The 23443-nt window shown below is 29.2% G+C and overlaps 2 protein-coding genes and 1 long non-coding RNA gene across 5 annotated transcripts; 1 reads left to right on the top strand and 2 right to left on the bottom strand.

The window, feature by feature from the left end:
* Window positions 1-267: 267 nt before the first annotated feature.
* On the bottom strand, window positions 268-9777 carry stas (Transmembrane protein stas). Its single transcript, XM_014419486.3, has 5 exons — window positions 9285-9777; window positions 9075-9203; window positions 7377-7575; window positions 6610-6748; window positions 268-4942 (listed from the first exon to the last, which is right to left on the bottom strand). The coding sequence occupies exons 1-5, from the start codon at window positions 9398-9400 to the stop codon at window positions 4773-4775; spliced, it is 753 nt and encodes a 250-aa protein (XP_014274972.1). The 5' UTR covers window positions 9401-9777; the 3' UTR covers window positions 268-4772.
* Window positions 9778-10813: 1036 nt separating this feature from the next.
* Window positions 10814-22400, top strand: LOC106680027 (coiled-coil domain-containing protein 22 homolog). 3 transcript variants are annotated; one of them, XM_067052016.1, is made up of 11 exons: window positions 10814-10880; window positions 13673-13844; window positions 13917-14046; window positions 14124-14285; window positions 16089-16321; window positions 16663-16869; window positions 18020-18256; window positions 19004-19143; window positions 19664-19829; window positions 19941-20075; window positions 20933-22400. In XM_067052016.1, exons 2-11 carry the CDS (start codon window positions 13719-13721, stop codon window positions 21080-21082), a joined length of 1686 nt encoding a protein of 561 aa, XP_066908117.1. In that variant the 5' UTR covers window positions 10814-10880; window positions 13673-13718; the 3' UTR covers window positions 21083-22400. The 3 variants fall into 3 exon arrangements, with proteins under 3 accessions (XP_066908117.1, XP_014274970.1, XP_014274969.1); XM_014419484.2 differs by lacking the exon at window positions 10814-10880 and adding an exon at window positions 12697-13036; XM_014419483.3 differs by lacking the exon at window positions 10814-10880 and adding an exon at window positions 13402-13597.
* On the bottom strand, window positions 19955-21597 carry LOC136796908 (uncharacterized). Its single transcript, XR_010844696.1, has 2 exons — window positions 21465-21597; window positions 19955-20295 (listed from the first exon to the last, which is right to left on the bottom strand). It is a non-coding gene; the product is annotated as an uncharacterized lncRNA (long non-coding RNA).
* Window positions 22401-23443: the final 1043 nt, after the last annotated feature.

The following is a 23443-nucleotide window of genomic DNA, read 5'->3' as shown; positions in this document are numbered from 1 at the left end:
AGGCAGCCAGCCAGAAGTCCATAAGAGGAACTATTCAAAGAAATAATCAATCTCATCTCACAAGGGCTTGAATGTAATATTTTAAACATAATTGTCTCAGGATCGGTTTGAAAACCTTTACTAATGATTAGATTAGAAAACATATTTCATTCCAATTTAATTCAGAAGGAAACAATACTATAATCAATGATTATGTATATAATTCAGGTTCTTTTAAAGCATTTTTTATAAGATTCAAATCAAAGGGCTAAAAAAAAAAAGTTGAAGACAAAGAAAAGAACAATTATTATTGTGAAGAAACTGTATTTGAGAAATAAGGTAGATGTATATATAATCTTCCAGTTCACTTCTAACAATTTACTTTTTTTTATAGAAATATTAACAATTCAGTCTTTTCTACCATTCTAGTCTTCTGTTAAAAGCTCAATTTAAACACATGTTTAATTGTTGGTTATACAGACTAGCACTAATGGTTTTAAATACAACTTAAGGCTCAAGTTTAGTCTTAAAATTGTTTAACTTATCTATAAATTCCTTGGGTGCCATCAAAGTCTTCATTTTTAAAAGCCTTAAACCATTAACCATAAACTGTATTAAATATTTTATCTATGGCTGGAATTTTATCAAGATCATTTGGAAATTTATCCCACAAACTAATTGGCACACTGAAGGATACAGTCTAATTTTATTAGTTCAAAAGAGTAAGACTTCTTAACATATATGAACATTTCAGCCAAACTATGTAGGCTCTCTTCTCTAAAGCAACCACTAAGTCACAGGAACTAAATAAACAACTTTTTCACCTGACTTATCTCCAACAACAAAGCATTATTTGTAGTTTTAGTTTAAACACAGGAGTAAAGGTAAGTTAACTAGTATGTAAATGTATTTTTCATAATTATATTCCACATTTATAAATAATAATTTAATGGCATGATAACAAAATAATACAATAACTTAATACAGGAAAAAATCATAACTGAAGGATAATGTATGAACAATATCATCAAATAGTTTCAAACTAACATAAAGAATAAATATGTATCTGAAAAAATAAACACTAAACAAAGAATTTTTCTATAAATACTGGGATCAATTATCCTTAATTGTTACTTTAAAACAAAATATGCTACAAGTTTAAAAACAAGGTGATCATATCGTAGTTGACTAGATACTGCTTTTAAGTTAAATCAGAAATTTTAGTTCAGTAATAAATTTAATTAAATACCTAAAAATAATATTAAATTATTTAAATATTCAGCAGTAAATAAAATAAAATATGATTACCAATGTTCAACTAATACTTCAATCTTCATTTAATCCTTAAAGAAACTGATATAGAGCTCTGACAGTAAAATTGTGAATACTTTTTACATAGATATATGCCTGACAATAAATATACGCATATGTAGTATGTATATATAAATACATATGTATATAAGTAATAATCTTTGTTAGAATGATAACTATTATTGTTAGAAATACACAAATATAAACATTATTTAAATCTACTAGAATGACTCATATAAAAACAGGAATGGTCTTATTTTGTTTAAAAAACTATCTTCAGCAAAGTTTTCTTATTTTACATTAATTCAATAAACATAGTGTCACAGATATATCTTTTTAAATTAAAAGGTCACTAGAACAATTTTTTTTTTAAAGAACTAGTACTATTCAGTAACATTTTCTTTCCTCACCTAAAATCAAACTATCTCTCTATAGACTCTTATTCTATGTACTACTAGCAATTAAACAAAAATAAGAACTTGCCTATTTTTCTCAAGTTAGACAATTGTGGAGGCAGATAAATTTGCCATATTTACAGTTTCTTAATGTAATAAATGAACAAATTGCAAAAACCGATTCTACATTCAGTTTGTGACTCTGAGTGCCAATGTATGTTTTTTCTCATTGAAATTTCATACATAAGTTTTGACATTAAAACATATTGATCAAAAACAACTTTTTTATTCTAAACAAAATTTAATATGGCCACCAGACCAGTCTTGCTCAGAATGGAGATACCATATTTTCATAAATATATATTTTTTTAATCACGAACTTGAATTATCAAACTAAAACTTGTTGATGTGCCCAGTTCTATCTTACAAGAATAGACCTGAGCTAACATCTGTACCTCAATATTGCACATATCATCTTTATTTTTGTTTTGTTGAAAAAATGGCTACCATAAAAGTTATGGTAAAAAAAAATTAACCAGATATTAATATCCAATCATTATTAACTGAGGACAGCAAATCCCTTGCTAATGCAGATTAATAAAAACTGGGGGGGGTGCAGTATAAGAAAAAAATCAAATTAGTAAATAACAAAAAAATTAACTTCATTAATAACAATACATACATGAACATTTTAGACAAGGTTTGTTTCAAGACTGGTAAAATGAAGAATTTATAATACAGAAGGTTTCACAGCATGTAAATACTTTAAATTGAATATTAACAAATCCTTAAATTTTTATTTCTTTATTTTTTATATTTTTGTATTATAGAACACTTCAGATTAGCAAGAGCTTACTGTACAAGGTTTTATACATTCAACAAATTATCTTTTGAAAGATTTTTATCAGGCTATTACAAGTTTGTAATTGAACAATTACTTTTTATAGATTAAGAAAAAATTAGATATTAACTGAATCTAAATTTATATAATAAAATAGATCTGTAGGGGTATGTAGTTGATACTGTGTAGCCCCTGTCCTGTGTCCATTTCTTACTAATATCGATACAAAGTTGGTGATTACAGCTTTACTAATTTCTTAATATATTGGAAGTTCAAAAATAAATAATAAACTATGATTATATAAATAAATATTATGTTAAGAGGGAGAGGACCAATGATTAAAACTGTCCTTAGGACGGAAATCCCCTCAAGTATCCATAAGGAACCAATCAACATTTTTGTGACATTGAGTTTTGTTAGCAATATTAATATTTTTTGTTTAAGAATTTTAATTTTGCAACAAAAATCCAAGGCTCTATTTTGTTTTATAGTGATACAGAGGGAAGCTATGCCTTGTGTTTTTATTTTGTACTGAAAATTCCTTTCAATATAACTAATAAAACAGTTTTTCAAATGTATAAGTTGTTCCCCTATTTGAAATTTGGGTTAAATTAATTATATCCTCCTTTCAAAATCGCCTACTCAAAAATTGTTTGAACCCTGAATATTGGGGATACACAATTAAGCTTTAGTCCATTCTAGCAAGATTAGTTTTATAAAACTGTCCTAAATGTTTAAATTGATATTAATAGGTCAACCTCTTCCAAATCATACTAAATACCTAGGATTGAAATCAAGATCAGATTCTGATCAATAAAATAAACTAAGCTTTCAGAAAATGTCATGATTTACTAATGATGTATTTTAAATTGTAATACCATAAATAGATTTGATTCAGATAAATCACTAAGCCCAAATTACTCAAAGAATAGGGAGAATAAATAAACATTATTAACATGCTTTTAGCCACCAATTAAGTGTAGAATTAAAACACAGAGTTTTGTCTTTTAAAACTTGTATAAGGACAAAATTGCCTTTATCAGTCCTTGGTCATCAGTCCATATTCAGTGATAATATGAAAAAAAAAAAAAAGATAAGGAGGAAGTTTCTCTAACAGTCCTATGGTCATACTAATAGAAGAAAGGAAAATTGGGTAAAAGGTATATGAATATTGAGTAGCTAGGTATGGCTCAAAATATTTGACTATAGAAAACAATATTCGTATTCAAAATATTTTAAGATGAGTAGACATAAACTAATCTGTACTCAAGAAAAACTTAAAGAATGTGTACAGAGAATTCATATTCAAACCAGTTTTAATGTGCGAGTGTTTGTAATCAATATTTATAAAAATGTTGAGTGAAAGTAAACTAATTGTATTCATCATTTTGTAGTTAAAGTACTATTTTCCTATTTAGGTATTTAAGAATATGCAATAATTTTATTTACTTATTTTTTTTTATTTAGATATAAAGGAAATAACTAATTCATTTTGCTTTCTACATAGTACTCATATATTTTATACTCAACATTTTTAAGTAAATTGTATGAGAATATGAAAAGGATTGATTATGAAGTAACTCAAAAATTTTAATTACATAGTATTTAAGTACAAGAGGTAATTACAATTATTGAGTACATGGATACTTTACTACCCTTAGTACTCAGTATTCATATACTTTTTACTCAAAATCAAAAATTTAATCAAGTACTGCCCAACTAAGGAAGAAAGTATCACTTTTTTATGCCAGTAACAAGTTACAATACTTCGGTTATGGTAATAATAAATTTCTGGCCAGTAGGTAAGCCTAATAAAACTTTTTAAATTATAAAATATGAACATTTACTGAAATATTTGTAGTTTTTATAGTAGCAAAAAAAAAAATTATTGGTCCCAAATTTCAATACCTTTTTTGTTTCTATTCTCTAAATCTAATTCATTATGGCATTATTGTATCAACACCATCCGATGACCACACTATGAATATTGACGGATCCACTAAAGTAATACTAAAACTTACTAAAATACTGCTGAACTAATAATAATTTTCTTAATGAAAAAAAAAGATAACCTTGGTTTATATATTAGAAGAGAAAAAATCCCTCAGTGAGAAAACATCATTAGGTTTCACAGTGTAAGAAAAAAAACGTTATCAGACGATGAACACTTTAGGCTCTAAAGTATTAACAATAATGGCGACAATCACAGTTCTTGTGAGAGATCTCAAAAAGATTCTTATAGTTGGCTATTCAAACTTTTCTTTAAGCCGTTGTCTTAATAGCACAGGAACCAGGGACAAAACAGCAAATCCAGCAAGCAACAAAACAGAAGTAATGCTAAGCGTGCTTGAAGAACTAGAAATTTCATGAAGTGTTCCTCCAGCCTGAATAGCAAGAAATGATGGTGGAGCCACTCCTAAAATTAAAAAAAAAAAGTAAAAGTTAAAAAATGAAATCAAACAGATTATAATTTGTTATTCCAATAAATTATTATTAATATAATAATAAATTATAATTTGTTAACCCACCAGCTAACATAGGAACGCGTATAAAGCGACCACTATATTAATATTTGTACTATTTATTAGTACGTAGTAGTAAGTACCTTAATTCTAACATGTAAAAACTATATAAGACATTGCAACATATATTAATGTATCATTTGAATTAATAAAGATTCCAACAGAATCTGCTGATCCACTGAAAGCTAACATCTTACATGCATTACCTATCGATGGCGTTTAATGGCCAGAAGACAAGAGTAGGCAAGAATTGTAAGGTCTTAGTGTGAAATCTCCCTTCACAAGAAACAACTTCTTAGGAGGCAGAGGACAACAATCTACATAAGGTTTGTTCCAAGGACTGGTTTGAGAGTCAGCAAACTATCAGGACCATGCGCAGTAGAGGATTTGGAAGGGAAAAACACGTACTGCACATGCTCCTGGCAGTTTGCTGACTCTCGAACCGGTCCTTGGAACAAACCTATAGTGGGCCAATACATTCTAGAGTTATATTTTTGGAAACGTATAACCAGGCTTACATACCCCTTCCTTCATATATCCAGGAATAGAGGCCGTAGAACGAAGTTACCTTCCTGCAAGATCGGGTGGCTGCCTACCCTCTGGCCTTGCATTCCTCCTTCATACCTACAGGAATAGTACCCTGTAGGAATAAGTTACCATCCTTAAGCCAATACCAGCCAAAACCAGGAATAGGCCACAATCCTTAGAGCACTTAGGGCTGGCACCCCAGGTCTCATCCTATCTATTGACTTTTCACTTCCTAAACAACTACCTTACCTAAGTGAACACACATTGTCAAGACTGTCAGGACAAGAGTACCTAACATTATCAATTGGAGTCAGATCATTTAATGCAACCACCTCAAAAATCAATTAAAGCAGAATATAAACAATCCATAGCTGACTAAATAAAAATAGATTATTTCATACTGGAAGATTATTGATGATTGACCATGTGTATAGATGAATGGAATATGGTCCGGGTGCGGTAAAAAAAACTCAGATAGTAAATAATTATACTATTTTTATTGAGCTAACGTTTCGCCCCATGTTGCAGGGCTTCGTCAGGGCTAAAAAAGATACAAAGTTTTTTTTTTTTCTTTTTTTGTAACTATGTCAAGTGTTTGTATTTTTTTTAGCCATGACGAAGCCCTGCAACGTGGGGCGAAATGTTGGCTCAATAAAAATAGTATAATTATCTCAGTTTTTTTTACCGCACCCAGACCATATTCCATTTAATCCATTATTTCATAATTTCTTTTTAGTAAAATATGTCCCTTTTTGCATTCTGTAAGAGAATGATGATACTTTATTTAAATCTATTAACTCTTCTTTCACCATACAATCAATGGGCTCAAAAGTTCCTTGACAGGTTTGATGAAGCCCAAGGACAACCTCTTGCCCACCTAAATCCAGGAATGGTATGCTTGAAGTTTAATTTATTTGAAAAATCAGTTCCTTTTAATTTGGCCACATTCCTATTCTAAAACTTATATAATCCGATTTATCAGCTAATCATTAATCCAATATTAACGAATAATTACTTTAAAAAAATTACTTACCTAAAAATGTTCCAAACCAAAAAGGCAAAATTGGAACATTAATAACTGGAGCAGCAATATTTATAAACCAATTTGGCAAAAATGGTGTTACTCGGAGAAATAACATATAATTAAAAATATCGTCTCGGTGCTTTTCAACCTGGAACAAATAAACTAGGTCAACTAACTTCTTATATATATTGTAATATCCTCTTTTATGAGTAAATAGTTATTTTTGGATCGCCAAACAACACACTTTGGTAGATGAGAAGTGAGTAAAAACTGTAAGAGGAAAGATTGTCAGCAAGTGTTAGTTTGTTGAATAAGAAGATGAAGAAAATCATCAAAAGATTCCATGAAATTGGTTAGTTTTGTACCTAAATTTAAATACATTGTAAAAAGAGACATTAATTTAATTAAGTGTTATTAAAAATTAGTGTCTGTTTCTGATTGCCTAGAAACCCACCCTGAGACTAGAGTCTATAATATTATATATAGTAAAAGATAAATTCTTACATCTATTTAATATTTAATCTTTTTATTTGATCTTGCCCTCTTCAAATCTATACTTTAGATCTGAGAATAAGTGAAAACTATAAAATTCCTTTCTATTTATTTTAAATAAATATTTTTAAATATTACAATATATATGTGTATATATTTTACATACAATATCATAAAGTATTTACAAACAGGTAACACATAATACCTAATAAATACATTAAGCTTTTGTAATTTATCATTTAGCTTGTAAAATCACCAATAATCTCATAAATAAAATTACTTACCATCATGGAATATTTTTCTGCCTTTTCAGGAAAATATTTTTTTATAACTTTTCGTCCAGCAAAATATGAAACCATATAGCACAGTGATGCTCCTGTAGCCGAACAAAAGCAAACAAGAAATAGCGCTAGAGGAAAAGGAAACAGAAATCCTGAAAGTACACTTAACGATATGGAACCTGGAATAGCAAAAGTCTGAAGACTGATACAGAAACTAAGGAAAAAACTGAATAATATTCTTCTATTATACATGTACATATGTGAAAAATTATGTCAGAAGGTTAATTAAAATTTTTAGATTTAAGCCTGACTTTAAAATGAAATGGCCTAATAAATATTTTGATGCAGTGTGTCAGAACAAGTAATTCTGATGGAATAACCTTAAAAATATATTATTAGTTGAATCACAACTAACTCTATAGAAGGAGAATTCCAAAAATACTGAAAATAGCAGTAAAGAATCAGCCACTTATTCATTACCTGTAAGCAAGAAATTAGGCATCCCTTAGGTCTCTAAAGGAAGCAATTTATTGACCATTTTTAGTTTTAAGATATTAATTTCAAACCATTTTTAAAATAAATAATTGATATGAAAAAATAAACAAACATAAAATAATACTAAGAAATTAAAAAGAAAACTGCATGAATTATACGATTTTAAATGTAAATATAAAAATATTTCATAAGCAACTAGTTACAAAATATGCTAGTCTCTAATCATAGGTAATAATTCACAATTATTACTTTCAATCTTACATAAAAAAAAAAGTAATAATGATATATCTTAAGTTATAAATCAAGGATTAAAAACTAATTACTGCATTAACTTTTTCTTTATTAATTCAGTTTCAATTACTCTGTAGCATTCTCAAAATAACTTCTCTATAATTTTGAGCTGGCACAACAGACAAGGAATTGGTTCATGTTTGTCAAAACAAAGTTTGTAAATACAAATAGTCTTAATGATCTGTTTCTTAGGTGTACTGTCAACACAACTGTGTAAACAGCATCCCTCATTTCCATTTATCATTCTACTCACAAATGTATCTTGTAGCAGTAAATATTCAATTCAACAGATAATAACAGCCATACATAGCGTAACTCAAAGTTTGTAATAGGCTGAAATTTATGTGTTACAATTAGTGAAGTTCTTTCTCCTTTGAGTTTTGTCACAGTATGATCACTTTGCAACATTTGTAATTATTTATATAGTATATTTTAAGTACATCCATACTTGTTTCATAACTTTAACTATATTAAAGCAAATCTTTTAATAAAAAATAATTAAGCCTCCAGCCTGATGAGCCACAACAGGGATAAATAGAAGCATAGAATATTAGCACTAGAGTAAACAAAATAAAGTAGTAGAATACCACACAGATTTAAACTATTTGAAATGTCAGAATTTTGATACACTTTTCTAAAACATAGAAATACAGTTTAAAGATCCTACATTTCAATACTTAAATATCCGGATGCAACAACCCAAAATAAGTTACATGTATCTGTTGGCAAATGTTTTGAACATTAACATCTTTTAAAAAAAAAGGAAATTAAGAGTACTAAATATGTACTGAAAATAGTGGTTGTCACCACTAATATTTATAATGCCTAACTAAATACACCATGCAGAATCTAAGATATTTAAACTAAGCAGACTACAGTCTATGTAACAATACCAATGACAGAGAAAAAGGATACAATATAAAAGCTACAAATACAGCAAGTAATACTTCAAAAAAGTATTTATCTTTGTAGCGATCCAAAACCTTTCCAAGATTCCTTGCATCATCCATATCACGTGGAAGTTTAATATATTTTCTTTCATTCCTGCAATATACATAAATACAATCAATAATTCTGTAAGTGTAGATACTGAAAGGTTTATAACCAGATAAAGTAAAAACTTACTCTTCAAGTTGTGGGAAACTGAAGTAAATGTACACAAGGGCAGACAATGACAAAACAAATAATAATACTACAGCAATGACTGCTGTCCTAGTAGTAACTTCAGTTTTACAGGGCATTCTTAATAGACACAATAGAACTTTTAGAGTCAAAAAATTATAAAATTCAATTCATATAACTTAACTAAATCAAGTCTAAAAGAAAAAAAAATTTCTAAATAAAATAAAAATAATTTAAATTAATTTTTCTAGGACCCGATAATAATGTCTAGGGTTTTTCGATTAATAATTAGCTTTCCTCATAGCTAATTGAACAATGCCAGAACTAGTAAACATTTCAAAATGGCATGTCTGTAGACTATATGACGTTTCAAATCAGACCATACAATAACATTCCATATAGGTACTATTGCATAAGAGAAAATAAGTTATATGTTCATCTGTAAATACTTAATTGACCTCTAATCACTAAAAATTAAAACCAGTTAGATCTTCCTAGCAAGAACGATTTCTTTTTTTTAATCACTTATGATGACAGTAAAAAATACTTGTGTGTATGTCTTCTGCACTTTTAAATATAAAGAGAGATAGATTGAGATATTGTCAGTATTAAACCTACATATATATTTATCTAAATATATCCATCATTCAACATTCATCGTAAAAACCCTTTATTTCCTTACTTGAAATTAAAAGGTGGGATTACTGGCATTGACCTTCTAACAAATTTTTATACTGTTTCCCTAGATAAAAACATCTTTATTAAATTAAATGCCCTAGTTATTTTGTATGAATATAATAATACGTAAATCTTTGAGAGAATTAAAAATTAGTGTTGTTATTTAATTTTATTTTTGTACCCCCCTGACGAAATAAGTTTTTGAATACATACATATAGGAGATATATGTATATCTGGTAGTTATAACTTATATACAATAATAATAATAATAAACAATCATTTAGCATCGGTAGTTTTGTGGTAGAACGCCTGACTTTACATATTGCTTTTTTTTTTTTTTTTTTTTTTTTATAAAAGAGATCAAGAATACTTTATGAGTCATGTTTTGAACCAAATTGACGGGTATCCAAAATTACAGTGGATACTTACCCTTTTTTTTTTTTAAATCGCCTAATTTATTATATTTTAAACGGGATATAATAATAGTATGATAAATTAAGTTTCCAATAATAAAGTTCAAGAATAATCATTGAAGTGTGAAATTCTAAAAAAAAAAACTATCTTTAAACGAGTGGTTCCTAACCAGAGGTCCACGGACCATTTATGGGCTGCGAAAGCCTTTGGTTGGTCATGGGAAAGTTCAATAATACATTTTTTTGTGAGAATTTATTGTTAGAATTGTTATGTGTTTATCTTTCCTGATATTTAGGTACTAGCAGAAAGGTTTTAACTGATAAATGTACAATAAAAATTACACAAAATACTCTTTTAAGCTTACGGAGGGTGTGTAAATAGCAAATATTGTTTTAAGGGGGCCCCAAGGTTGACTCCCCTTGGCTCAGTGGTCTCCAGACTTCCATGGGTTATGAACCACTGTTATAAACACTAAGTTGATTAAGCAGGTCCAGTAGTGTTTTTAGGTGAGTTTGGGAGCCTTTTAAATTGTAGTGAGGCGACGGTGGCGGTCATCATTGACCACACAACTGCAGAGTTTAGCATATCGTTTGTAATGAATAGTTGGACAAGTGAACAGCGCAATTTAGCTTTTTTACTACGAGTTTTATAATAATGGCGACTATTTTATTCCAACGCGTCATGGTTTTTACTTCATTTTCATGAAATTCAATAGAGTATGTATCACGAATGCAATGCTTAGAAAATTATTTTCTAATCATATACCAAATGGGTATTCTTGAACTTTATAATTATACATGGAAAATTAAAAAAATCAATTTTTTAATTAACATTCTAATTTTTAAATCGTCTCGTTTCAATGCAGCACTCCATACAATCATATTGTATGGAAACAAACAACATTATCGCTGGTTTCTTCAATTCGGGAGTTTCTCCCACACGGTTAGGGGAGGAGTCACAGTTAACCTCGCAAAGCACTAGGATGTACGAGTATTAATTCAATTCAGTATGTCTCATTATCTTGAGCCAACTTTATTAGCTTGATAAAGTTAAACACTGAAGTAGTGATTTGTGTTGTGAAACATTTCATAAAAACTATCATTAAAAAGAAGAATAAGACAGAGTGATATATGAGAGCTTGTCAATGACACCAACATTTCAACTTCTTGCTCAACATACATTTAATAGGATGGTGATCGCTTTTACAGAACAGATTGAAAAATTGGACATTTTCGTTAGATGTTTGTCTAATCCTTTCTGAAAACTGAGACTGTAACGAAGAAACTAAGTTTGGTTATCAGTGAGAGAAGAAATAATTACATGATAAGCCGGTATAACCCAATACCCATATCTAGGTTCACAGATAACCAGTGAATGTATAAAAAAATAAGACGAAGGATTTTGATTGCCAACCGTTGGTACTATGCATTAAGATAGCATTTCAGAATACTCTTAGTGACCCAGTGTAGTAAAATCATCCTTTTCAAAATCCCTGTTCCACCACTTTTGACTTACGGATCCGATATCTGGACAATTAATTTGAAAGTGATTAAAAAATCTTGATGGTAGAACGCAAGATACAAAAAAGGATCTATAATCCAGTACTTATAAATGGGAGATCGTGGTGCTCAAAAAAATAATGAGGTCTACAATAGGTTTAACGAGCACGATGTGGCAGTTGTCGCGTTGGAGCATCCATATTCGCTTTGCTCCGCAGCCTCCCGGCAGCCGTTTCTGAATCCCTGCGAGGTGTGACTTCCTCCTCTGTCCTCCAACTGGTCAGCCGCTCTCCCTTCCTCCAAACTCTCCTCTTCCAGGACTGTCTTCCTCCCAGACTGTCTCTCGACGGCCTTCCTCTGATCCCCCCGACGGTCTTCCTCTCCCTTTTTGCTTCTTTTCTCCCCTCTACGTCTGACACCTCCCCATTTCGATCTCCGTTCTCTTGATTGGCTCTTCATGTGTTCCCACTCTTTTGCCTAGCCTTCAGAGGGGGTGAGAAGGTCCAATGACCTTCGGTGAAAGTCGGTCTTTTTCCTCCCTTTCATGTTCAAATTAAGGCGGCTTTCTTCTTTGACAGAGGTCGCTGCATTTTCCCTCGAGGTTTTTAAAGTTCCCCGGTGGGTGATATTGGCTGTTTAGCTGTTTACCTCTGCCTACGCGGTCAACCATCCCCAGGTAAACCATCAGGAGTGCATGCCCTCTATTATCTACATACCTCTGTACGTTATTTTTAATATTTTGCCGATCGGGCTCCTTTGGTGTGCCGACAAAAGAAATTACTTTAGGTTCAAAAATTCCAGCTGGTGCCTCTCATTACATATCAATAGTTTCAAATCTTGTCAATTAACTTCAGTGGCTTATTTAAAAAAAAATAGCACAAATATACACTAATAATGACATTATATGTCTGGATAATTAAATTAACAAGTACCTGATAACTGGAGAATGAAAGTTGAATTTATATTGTTGAGGTGGTTCTGTTAGTTGGTAATGACTCCAATTGAATATTTGAAGTACTTTATACCATAAGGCCTCGACAATGCGTGCTCATAGGAGATGAATGGACAGGATGAGTCTTACCGCCACAAGACGTAAATTCTTGAAGGATGGAAACTTAGCTTTCCAGGGTTCGAGCCTGGTAGACAAGTCCTACGGGTACGAGGTAGGCAGTGCAAATAGGTAGTAGATAGTTATTAATGGAAATGTTAAATCTGTGAATCTGGTTTTCAATTAAATTTAGCACCAACGTCATAGGTCAATCCCACGATGATCCTCGGCACCAGATAGTACCATTCGCTATTTTGTTTCAAAATGGTGGCCGATTAGATTTTTCATACATCAATATCTCATTCATTTATGAAGATTGAGAACAAACATTTTTTTGTAATCATTATCTTGAAGACAATACTTATATAAATAAAAAAAAACAATCCAATGTTGTTTTTTCAAAACTAAAACTATTACAGGCAAGTATGTCGTATACAAAAGCGTATGAAGTATACTAGTAAGTCGAGCTTAAGTTTTTATGAAAACAATAAACCATAGTATGATGTAATAATTTGCAGCGTTTTTGTATTTTACTTCATATCACCTTACTTTCCACTTTTAACCTTCTCATCTTATAACCTCCTTACTATGATAACATGAAGTTAGTTTCATCTAGTGTGCTTGTTATGGAAGAAGTTGACAGGATAATTATTCATTCCTTGAAAGATATTGGCTGGTATTGGTTTAAACTACTCAGTTTTAAAGAATTATTTCAGCTGTTGGATTTTAGTAACACACCATTTTGTCTTAGTGATTTAGATGGGGACATTCAAAGTTTGGAGGAATTTTCAACTGAAATGGTTGTTCAGGCTGCTGCTAGGTGTTTGAAAGTTATTCAACCTGACATTGATATTTCAGATAAACTACCCCAGAATATGGCCTCTAGGTTTCACCTTAGCAGTGCCATCGCACAAGCATGCAAAGTAATATTTTAAACTATTGGTTTTCAAGAAATAATTTTATGTGATATTGTAATTAGTCTATTCAATATTCAGGGACTGGGTTATAATGGTGATGTTGGATATCAAACCTTTTTATATTCAAATGTTGGAGATGTTAGGCGTGTATTTATGTTCCTTATTGAAAAACTGCCTAGAGAAGTTGAAAAACAACTTGAAATTGATGGTATTTACCAATTTATAGTAGTGTATTATTTCAGTTAATTGAAATATAATTAATACTTAATGTTAACTATTTTGTAGTTGATCCTGTCTCCAAGTTAATGACTGATATAGGTAGAGAAATTAGAAGAAGGTTGGATTTAAAAACATCTGTGAAAAGAACATTATCTGTACCTTTTTTGTCTGTTCCTCTTGAAACTGGAATCATCACTCCAGATATACAATTAAAAGGAAGCCCTAAGGGTATCTATAATACTAGCATCCATCTATTTTCTTATTTATTATGTATATATTATACATAAAAGGGTTTTATTTAACAATATATACTATATATGTAATAATATTATATATATTAAGGGATTCCTAAAATTATATAGTAGCTTTGAATATGTAATAGAGAAAGAAAATGCATTTAAATAAAGGATAGATCATCAGTATTACTGACATACTGGTTGAAATGTCACTTTCAGTGTCCAAATAGATTGTGGAATCGGACTTCTTACTAAATTAGAAAGTCTCTCATATTGAAACTGAAATCCAACTATTATCCCTTGCGGTTTCAACGAAGTATTTCTGTCTTAATATTTTATAACAAATTTATGCCATAATATTTTAACTCATGGTTTTACAGATTTTACTAAAAAGTAACTAATGCTGAATATGGTGGGAGTTCAAGTGTAGAAGGTGGCCTATTGGCCCTTTTTTGCTAACTACTTGAATATTGAAGAATGGGTAAATAAATCCATCTAAAATATACGGAAATTGGATTTTCATTCAATATGCTCATAATTTTGAAATTTTCCTGCTTTGATGAGTTAATAATTTTTGGTGTCATTTTTCAGAACTTTTGTTAAAATTATTAAAACTAACTCCTTGTTAGTTCCTAACTGTTATCTGATCTCTTCTATAAGCATCTTTGTTTGGGGATTGGTTTATCTTTTTAACAATAAATGTGTTCATCTCAACAGTCTTTAATATTAACAATAACTAAAATTGGAATAAAGATGAGCCGGTTTTTTTCACAGTTAATCATCCAATTTCCTTATTGGCATTATAGAAGAATGCTCATATTGTAAAATTTGTTTTAAATATATATACATCCACTCCCCTAATGTATATATACCAACTCCAAGGATGCAAATTCAAATTCGGATATGGTAAATGATAATGATTAAGGGCCACCTGAAGGAGTGCTATGTCTCTGTAATTGCCGAAATCATATCTGGAGGCCTTCTTAGGATAGGACAGATTAGGCCTGTTTTCCAGGCTTCTGGTGTCCTCCCCTCCTTCAATATTTTCTGGATTAGTTTTAATAGAAAAAAATAACCTCTTATTTGCATAATTGAGGCATTCGGTTGTAAAACATGGTAGTTGTATAAATGAAAATTTTCACAATGTTTAATTGTTTGTTAATTAAAGTATTTTATCCTCAACCAACAGTCACTTACCATAACTTAATATCAACATTATTGTCTAAAGAAAACAAATTTTCTAATTTTTTTTTTTTCAACAATTTATGAAATCAGCTTTAAAAAAGCTGATGATCTCAAAAACTTCAATTTATGAAAAATTTCAACCACCATGTTTTCTGACCAAATGCCTCAATAGTCAGTTATACTCGTTGGCTTCTTACCTCCTCTTTCAAAATATTTATAGAAAGGCATGTTTCTGTTATTTGAGAATAAAAGGACCATAAATTATCTTATATAAAATATTTTGAATAAGTATTCTAAGGGAGACATAGGTATCAATATTGCTAAAAATTCAAATCAAGCTTCTCTTTTCAAGATCTTGTTCTAATTAATATTCTGTCTATTAAAATAGTATGCTAAATAATTCATAATATAAAATATAAGTATTCCTAAATATTTCATTACATATAAACATGTAAAAAAAAATTGCATGATTTCATTTTCGAATTACGAAGATAATGTCCTCCTGTAAAGTTACAACAGTATTATTGGTAATTTGCATTGAATCATTGATTATAATGTTATTTATATATGTGTTATTTTGTAATTTAATTTTTATTTTATTCATTGATAGAGTGGAAAGAGCATGTCATCCATAATGTACCTTTTCTTACTGAGCAAACAAAACCAGATCATTTTCTGCCTTCTGCAATTGTAATGAATGCTAAAGGGTTACTCAATAAAAGTGAGGTGAAATCTACTGATGCTTCTTATAATCACCTTGAACAAAATGATGTTAATGCATTTAGTTCTAACGGAAGTGAAGAAACATGGCTTACTATGATGGAATCCTTAATTTTTGCAAAGGTATTCTTATAAAAATTAAATCCTTTTTAACATTACAAATGTTTAACTTGAATAAAGTATTTTACAGGCTATAGAACATTTTGATATTTATATGATTCTGCTAAAAATATGTTGTTCAGATTAAGTTAAAGAAACTATCTAGGAAGATTAAGCGAAGCAATAGAATAAATCTGAAATTTTTTTTGTAGTATGTAGTGCATAATCTATTCCTGTTATTTTCTAACTTTTCCAGGCCTTTCTTGATTTTGAATTGTATATAAAATATCGATTTTCTTTGAAATTTTAATATGTATACAACCTTAAATTAGTTATTATACCATGATTTTAAAATTATTTTTTAGGATGAAAGCGCCAAGTTGAATTCCATTAGCTCTGAAAATAGTGGTAATAATATAGACCATAGTAGTCCATCTACTGCCGATAAAATAACTAATTCCTCGCTTATTGAGAAAGAGCCAATTATAAATGAAGACCCTCTTCAAAAAATGCGGAACAATATTGAAGAACTGCAGATAGCAATAAAAAAACAGCAAGTTATTTTAGATAAGGTACATTAAAGTAATTTTACAAACAAAATATAAGGACAGTGTTTAATATTTATATATGAAAAGTCCTTTCATTGTATTTTATGGGATTAGATATATTTGAGGATTTTATAATATTTCAAATTGTAATAATAGTTTAAGATGTATTATAGTTAAAATTAGAATTTCAAGTTTTAAAAAAATGTGTTTATACGTCAAAATATATAGAAGATTTATCTGTAAGTCAAAAATGTATCACCATTTATTCCTTTTATGGTTTGGAAAGCACTGGACCAGTAATGTGTGAGCCCAAATTTGAGTCTAGATGCATTTAATGATGTATTTTTTTGTTTTTTAACCCTGGATGGAATGGGTTCAAAAGATTTTAGCATTTATCTCTTGTCTGGCTTGTTATAGTAACATCACCTTTAGCTTAAGAAACTTCAGTCTGTTATAAAGTTCTCCATTATGGAGTATCTCTTTGGTTTCTGGTCATACTTTTTTATTACTGAGTGGTATCAAATTTTTATTTTCATATTCAAGAATTATGTTATAATAAAACATTAATATCTCCGATTAAACATTCCGATAAAATATTAATATCTTCGAGGGCTGTGGCATTGGAGAGTTTGGGAAGTAATTAAAGGGTCATTATTAACTGCAAGCACACATTTGTCATCGGTATACATGGTGAGGATAGTGTTAGGATTATTTGGGTTGTCAGCTGTATAGACGGTGTAGAGGATGGGTCCGAGGATACTACCTTGAGGAACACTAGCGGACTGAGAATAGAGGGATGAATAGGAATGGTTGGTTTACATGGAATAATTTATCGATGAGAAAGGAACGGATGATGAGAAAGTATGTAGGAGGTAGAAATTTACGGAGTTTGTAAAGCAGTCCCAGGTGCCAGACTCGATCAAAAGCCTGTTCTACATTGGGAAAGATTCCCACACAGTACATAATTGCAATTTTTATTGGGAGTGATTTTGGGCCAAATATGTGTGATAATACATCAATTATAATTAGTAAAATTTAAATGATATTCTAGCATTTTTAATAATTTAGGAAAAAAAAAAAAAGAAAGAAATTAGCTATAGCTGTTCCTTAACTATAATTTGAATACTAATTTCATGGTATAATGTATTGATTTATTTTTTATTTTTTTTAATAGATTGAAGAAGATTGTAAGAGAGAACTAATAATTGCAGGTGAAAAATCTTATGAAATTGAGTTCCATGGAAAAGCATTGTCTTTACTTCCTCAGGCTGAAGAAAATCTTGGAAAAATTGAGGAATCTATTAAATTTATGTCAGATAAAATACTTTCATTATCAGTAAAATGGGAATCTTACAGAAAGCCATTGATTGAAAAATATATTGGTGCCAAGAGCAAAATGGCTAATAAAGAAGTAAGAACCAAAACAATATTTTCTAGCAACTCCACAAATGTATTCCTAAATAGTTACCTATTTTTATGGGTTACCTATTTCAGAAAAACACCTATAGGTCCTAGTCATCCTGCTGACTATGAAGAGCTGTAGTCAGTTGGTCTATTCCAATGTCTCACTGCTCTTATACCCAAGAACCCACATTGTTGGTTAGGGTACTGTCAAATCGGGTCTCAAAGGGACTGATAGTGAAAGTCTGTCTCTGACATTTTATGAACCAACCCTTCTGTTACAAACTTTCTTTCTTATCCCAAATTCTTATCAATTAACATCCTTCTTGCTAACGATAAAATAAAAAATTAACCATTGCTAAACCACATTGTTTAAATCTTGACTAGAAAAAATATTTCCTTACCAAGCAGGTTTTATTGGACCTCCAAGCCATTGAAAAACAATCTGTTCTACTGTTTCAGTTGCCAGTTATTACTCACTTAAATTATAATATTAAATCAAGTTACAAATAAATTTTATTAGTTCTAAATGCTAAGGTAAATAATTATTCAAAGTTGATTGCTTAATGTTTGGTGTCGATTATAATGATTAGCCAGTTATACAACTTAAATGTGAATCAGATATTTTCATGAACTGGTTGATTGTTACATTTACCTAAATGTCCATAACTAAAATTTAATAAATTTTTAATCACTGTTTTAATTTAAAGTCACTCTTTAGGATCTATTTTTGTTAATTTTTATTTCTTTAATTTAGAGTCAGAATGAAAAAGAACATGATAAAATGAAGCAGTTAAAAGGAAAAATTGAAGTCATTAATAAGCAGTTGGTTGCCAAAAGAGGAATCATAGCTCAACTTGAAGAAGAATATGATAAATTGCCTAAAAATATAAATAGGTTTGTTTATATTTATTGAAACATAGACTTACAGAAACACTTTTGATTTAAGCAATATGACAAAAATTTAATAACCTCATTACACCATTGACAGAGGGTCTTTCAGATTGACAAAGGGTCGAGTGGATAAAGGTGATTTGTTGCATCTTGGAAAAATCTAATTATTGCCTACGATAAAATTGTAATGCGATATATTTTTAATGTTTCCTTCTTCCTCATAAATTCTTATAACTGAATTAATAAAGGTGCCAAGAGACAATACAGTCTTCATGATGTGGATAAAGATAATTTGAATTCAGTTGTCTCTGTCTCAGAATTTTTCTTATTCACCTTCAACTGCTTGACCCTTCAGGTAATCTTAATATCATTGGTGACATTCTCATGTATTCAAACTATATGCCATTTTCACTTGGGAGTAAAACATTAAATTTTGTGAGTGTGTCATGTGAGATATAATGTTTAGGAGTGAATTTTTATTTTGTTTATGGATACATATTAGTTTTTTTTTTTAATTTTGTAGATCAGCATATACTCGTAGAATAATGGAGATAATTGGAAATATTAAAAAACAGAAAGATGAAATTGAAAAAATTCTAAAAGATACAAAAGCTCTTCAAAAAGAGACTAATTCATTGAATGGGCGCCTTGAAAGACTTTTTGCTGTTTGTGAAGAAACAATTTTTAGGGTACTTCTAATTTTTTTATTTCTTAAAATAATTAATTAATTTAAAATTAAACAATAATTAAAATTTTTTACTGTAAACAGTTTTTACGTTTTATTTTCCTTATACTTTCAGAATACTAAAAAGGATGAGTTTTCAAAACGAACATTTAATCTGTTAACAACTTTACATTCCGATTGTACAATTATTGGATCATTAGTTCTTGAGATAGGCACAATAAGTAGAGAAATAACAGATCTCAAAGAGCAGGTTGGTCATTTCTTTTGTTTTTTCATAATTAAACATTAGTCATCTATGTTGGTAACCCTTCTTAATTTTTAAGTGATTTTTCTAAGTAAAAACTCATTCCAATTTTACTCCACAATAGATTGTACAAGTACAAAACACTCCTTTGAATCAGAACCCATCTTTAGTTAGTTTTGCAGTTTTCTATTTCTTGGTTCTCTGAATCCTCGCTGAGAAATAAAAACTGGAAAAAAAAAAATCAAATTTTCACATTTTCTGTAAATAAGTGAAAGCTGTTAAGGCTTTATTTCTGCCACACTTATTTGGATTTTTTTTATTTTTCAGAAAGTAAATCTTAAATATGTTTTTATCTATTAAACAATAATAAAACTTTTTTCATGTACTTTACATTCTTTTGGTAGTAATTGATTTTGTTTTTATTTTGAAAGCCATTTTGCATGCAGAACAGTGTAATAATCTAGTTGTTTTTTTTTTAATATAACAGTGTATCACTATAAATGTCTGCCCTCCCCTAAAAACAAAAAACTACAATTTTTGATATATTGATTTGATTTTTGCTGGGTTAAAACATGGTGGCATGTGGTCCATCTTTTGAGGCTATTAATTTTTTCACCTTCTTCAGTTTTGTTCTAGCTCTCCTAGCTTTTTGATTTCCAATGGACTGAAATAATTTTTTTTAATTTGATTTAATTTTTTTTAAATGATGGGTTTATAGTTGACCGTAGATTTAAAAAAAAAAATTATAAATTCATAATTTATTTGAAATTATAAGTACCTCTCTATTACTATAATATGACTTTCAATTATTTTGTATTAAAATTAGCACATCATTAATCTTTGTCATTAAATAAATTTTCCAGATTGAAATAGAATCAAGTAAGAATATAACTGCGAATTTGGAAAGGATTTCAGCTGATCTTGAACAAATGAAAGTTGAAAGCAAATCTTTGACTAATCAAATAAAGAAATTGCAAAGCATATCTGATGTTCATTCTCATCCATTGCTATAAGTTTGATATCTAATCACTTTATTAGTTTTTATATTGATTTGTGCCTACAACATCATATCAACATAAGTTGTTAAAATAGATGATCAAGTATTTATCATAGTATCTTGAGATGCTAACTGACTGAGAGGTTTTATACTAAATCTAAAGATAATTTTTTGTTAAACTTTAAATGAGGTGTACTACAGTAAACCCTGGTAAATCCAATTTAAATTTTACATTAGGCTAAAAAAACTGAAAATGTTAATTTCTAAAAAAAGAGGGTGATTTTTTCTGATTAGCTGTGGTACTGATAAATTGCTTGTGTGAGCACATTATTTTAGTTAAGTATTGAGTGCACTTTAATGCAAAAACACTTATTTCCAAAAAAAAGAAATTGACTTACCAGGGTGTGGAATGTCACATTTCAAGTATGATGAATGTGATCTTTTTCAAGAAAAATAATTTTTACTGGTTCTATTATGTTAAATATACACAATATAATTAAATTATCATAGATAAATTATATAAGATATTATATTAATCATATGTAATACTCTCAGAAGGTATTTCATCTAATAATATGTATATAGTTTGCTCTATTTGGGCTTTAACATTGTATATAAAATTGGTATCGTTTTAGATATCTAATGATAATTCATATACAAATATTTTTTAAGTAAATTGGATCACAATTGGATTTATACATATGTATGTATCAATATAGATGTGTTGACCATTATATTTTGTCATTATAGTATAATGTAATTATTTTTGAAGTAATTTATCAATTTTGAAAAAGAGTAATTTTTTTCTCTGGAATAATTCTAAGAATTAATTTTTTTTTAAAATCTATGTTTGTACAGAAAATTCTCATCATTCTGAAGTAATGTGTTCTATGTAACAAAGGAGAACACAAATAAATAGAGGCAAAACATCATATAAGGTTTGTTCATTACCATGACAATAAACATTTTGGATCCCTTTTGCGCTTTATATTTAATCATACATCATTTGTTTTCTGCTTTTATTGTCATATATTCAAGAATAATTGAAGAATCATCAAATATGAAAAATACTCCTTAATCATAATCAAGCTTTGACAACCTCCATAAAAATTATAGTCATTAACATAAGTTCGCAATATTCTTCAGGATGATCATGGTTAAGTTGATAAAACTTATTTATAATCCATTAAAAAGCTTATGGTAATCTTCCAAATGAGTTCAACAAGTAGAAAATGAATGTAATTAACCAACTAAGAATTTCAAACCTACTATAAAAATAATTTGCTATATCAGGTTTTAGATTTTTAAAACTATCTATTATATTATTTGTGTCATTACTCATATCTAGTCACATGTTTCTGTTATATCTATATCAACATTAATCGTTTTATATTTATATTTTATTTTTTATGGATCATAATTTTACTTATGATTTATTATGAAGTGTACTGTGGCTTCCTAATAAAAATATTTTTTTTAAAAATTATTTGTTTATCTTATTCTCTGTCAATTACCAGTTAAAGGAAATAAAAATTTATCCAGTGAAATTGAAATTAATAAAATGACATTGAGAAAATATAAATTGGTAAACTAATCCTAGAAATGAACCATTTCTATATGTTATTGTCTCTGTGATATAAGCTAGCTAAAATGGAAGATGTGTGGAGAAAAATTGTACTTTTTTTAACATACTTGACTCTCCAAATATTTTTCTTCCATTTCACAGGAAACTCAAAAAACATCTTGAAGCCGAATGATTATGGTCCTATTTCAATAAGAAGAAAAACCCTGAGCTTTTACTGAGACAATTGCCAGGAAGGTAACTATGTTATTAAAAATTAAAACCATTAGGAAGGTATGTGGTGCTCTGATGATGAAGACAGTTTTTACATCACTGAAAAGAGCCACTTCAATTTAAAAAATATTGCATAGAAATATCACTTTCAGAAAAGTAATAAAATAAAAGATATTCAATTGAGAAAGATATTATGTATAGATGATTGACCATTATGACAAGAGCTGCGGTTAAGAAGAACAAGAATAGTTGAAAACTTATTTCTGCTAATCATGCTTAAAAATAAATACTTTACACTCCCTTTAAACATACTAGAAAAATGTTTTGTATATATTTAAATAATATTAGCATTTTCCTAAATTTTTTTTTTTTTACTTTAAGGCAAGATACCTAGCAATATTCGTCTTATAATTTCATTCAAAAACAGGCAGACATAGTGATCATTAAAATTTACTCCAGTTATATGAATTGTACTTCCACTTTATGGTATTAATATGAATTTTTCAAGTGAGAAACACCAATAATATTTAATGGAAGATTATTGATTGACCGTGTGTAAAGATGAAAGGAATATGGTCCGGG

This window comes from Halyomorpha halys, unplaced genomic scaffold (assembly GCF_000696795.3).
Source record: "Halyomorpha halys isolate HHAL.00 unplaced genomic scaffold, Hhal_1.1 Scaffold239.1, whole genome shotgun sequence".
NCBI classification, from domain to species: Eukaryota; Metazoa; Arthropoda; class Insecta; order Hemiptera; family Pentatomidae; genus Halyomorpha; species Halyomorpha halys.
This window is presented reverse-complemented; position numbering and strand designations above follow the sequence as displayed.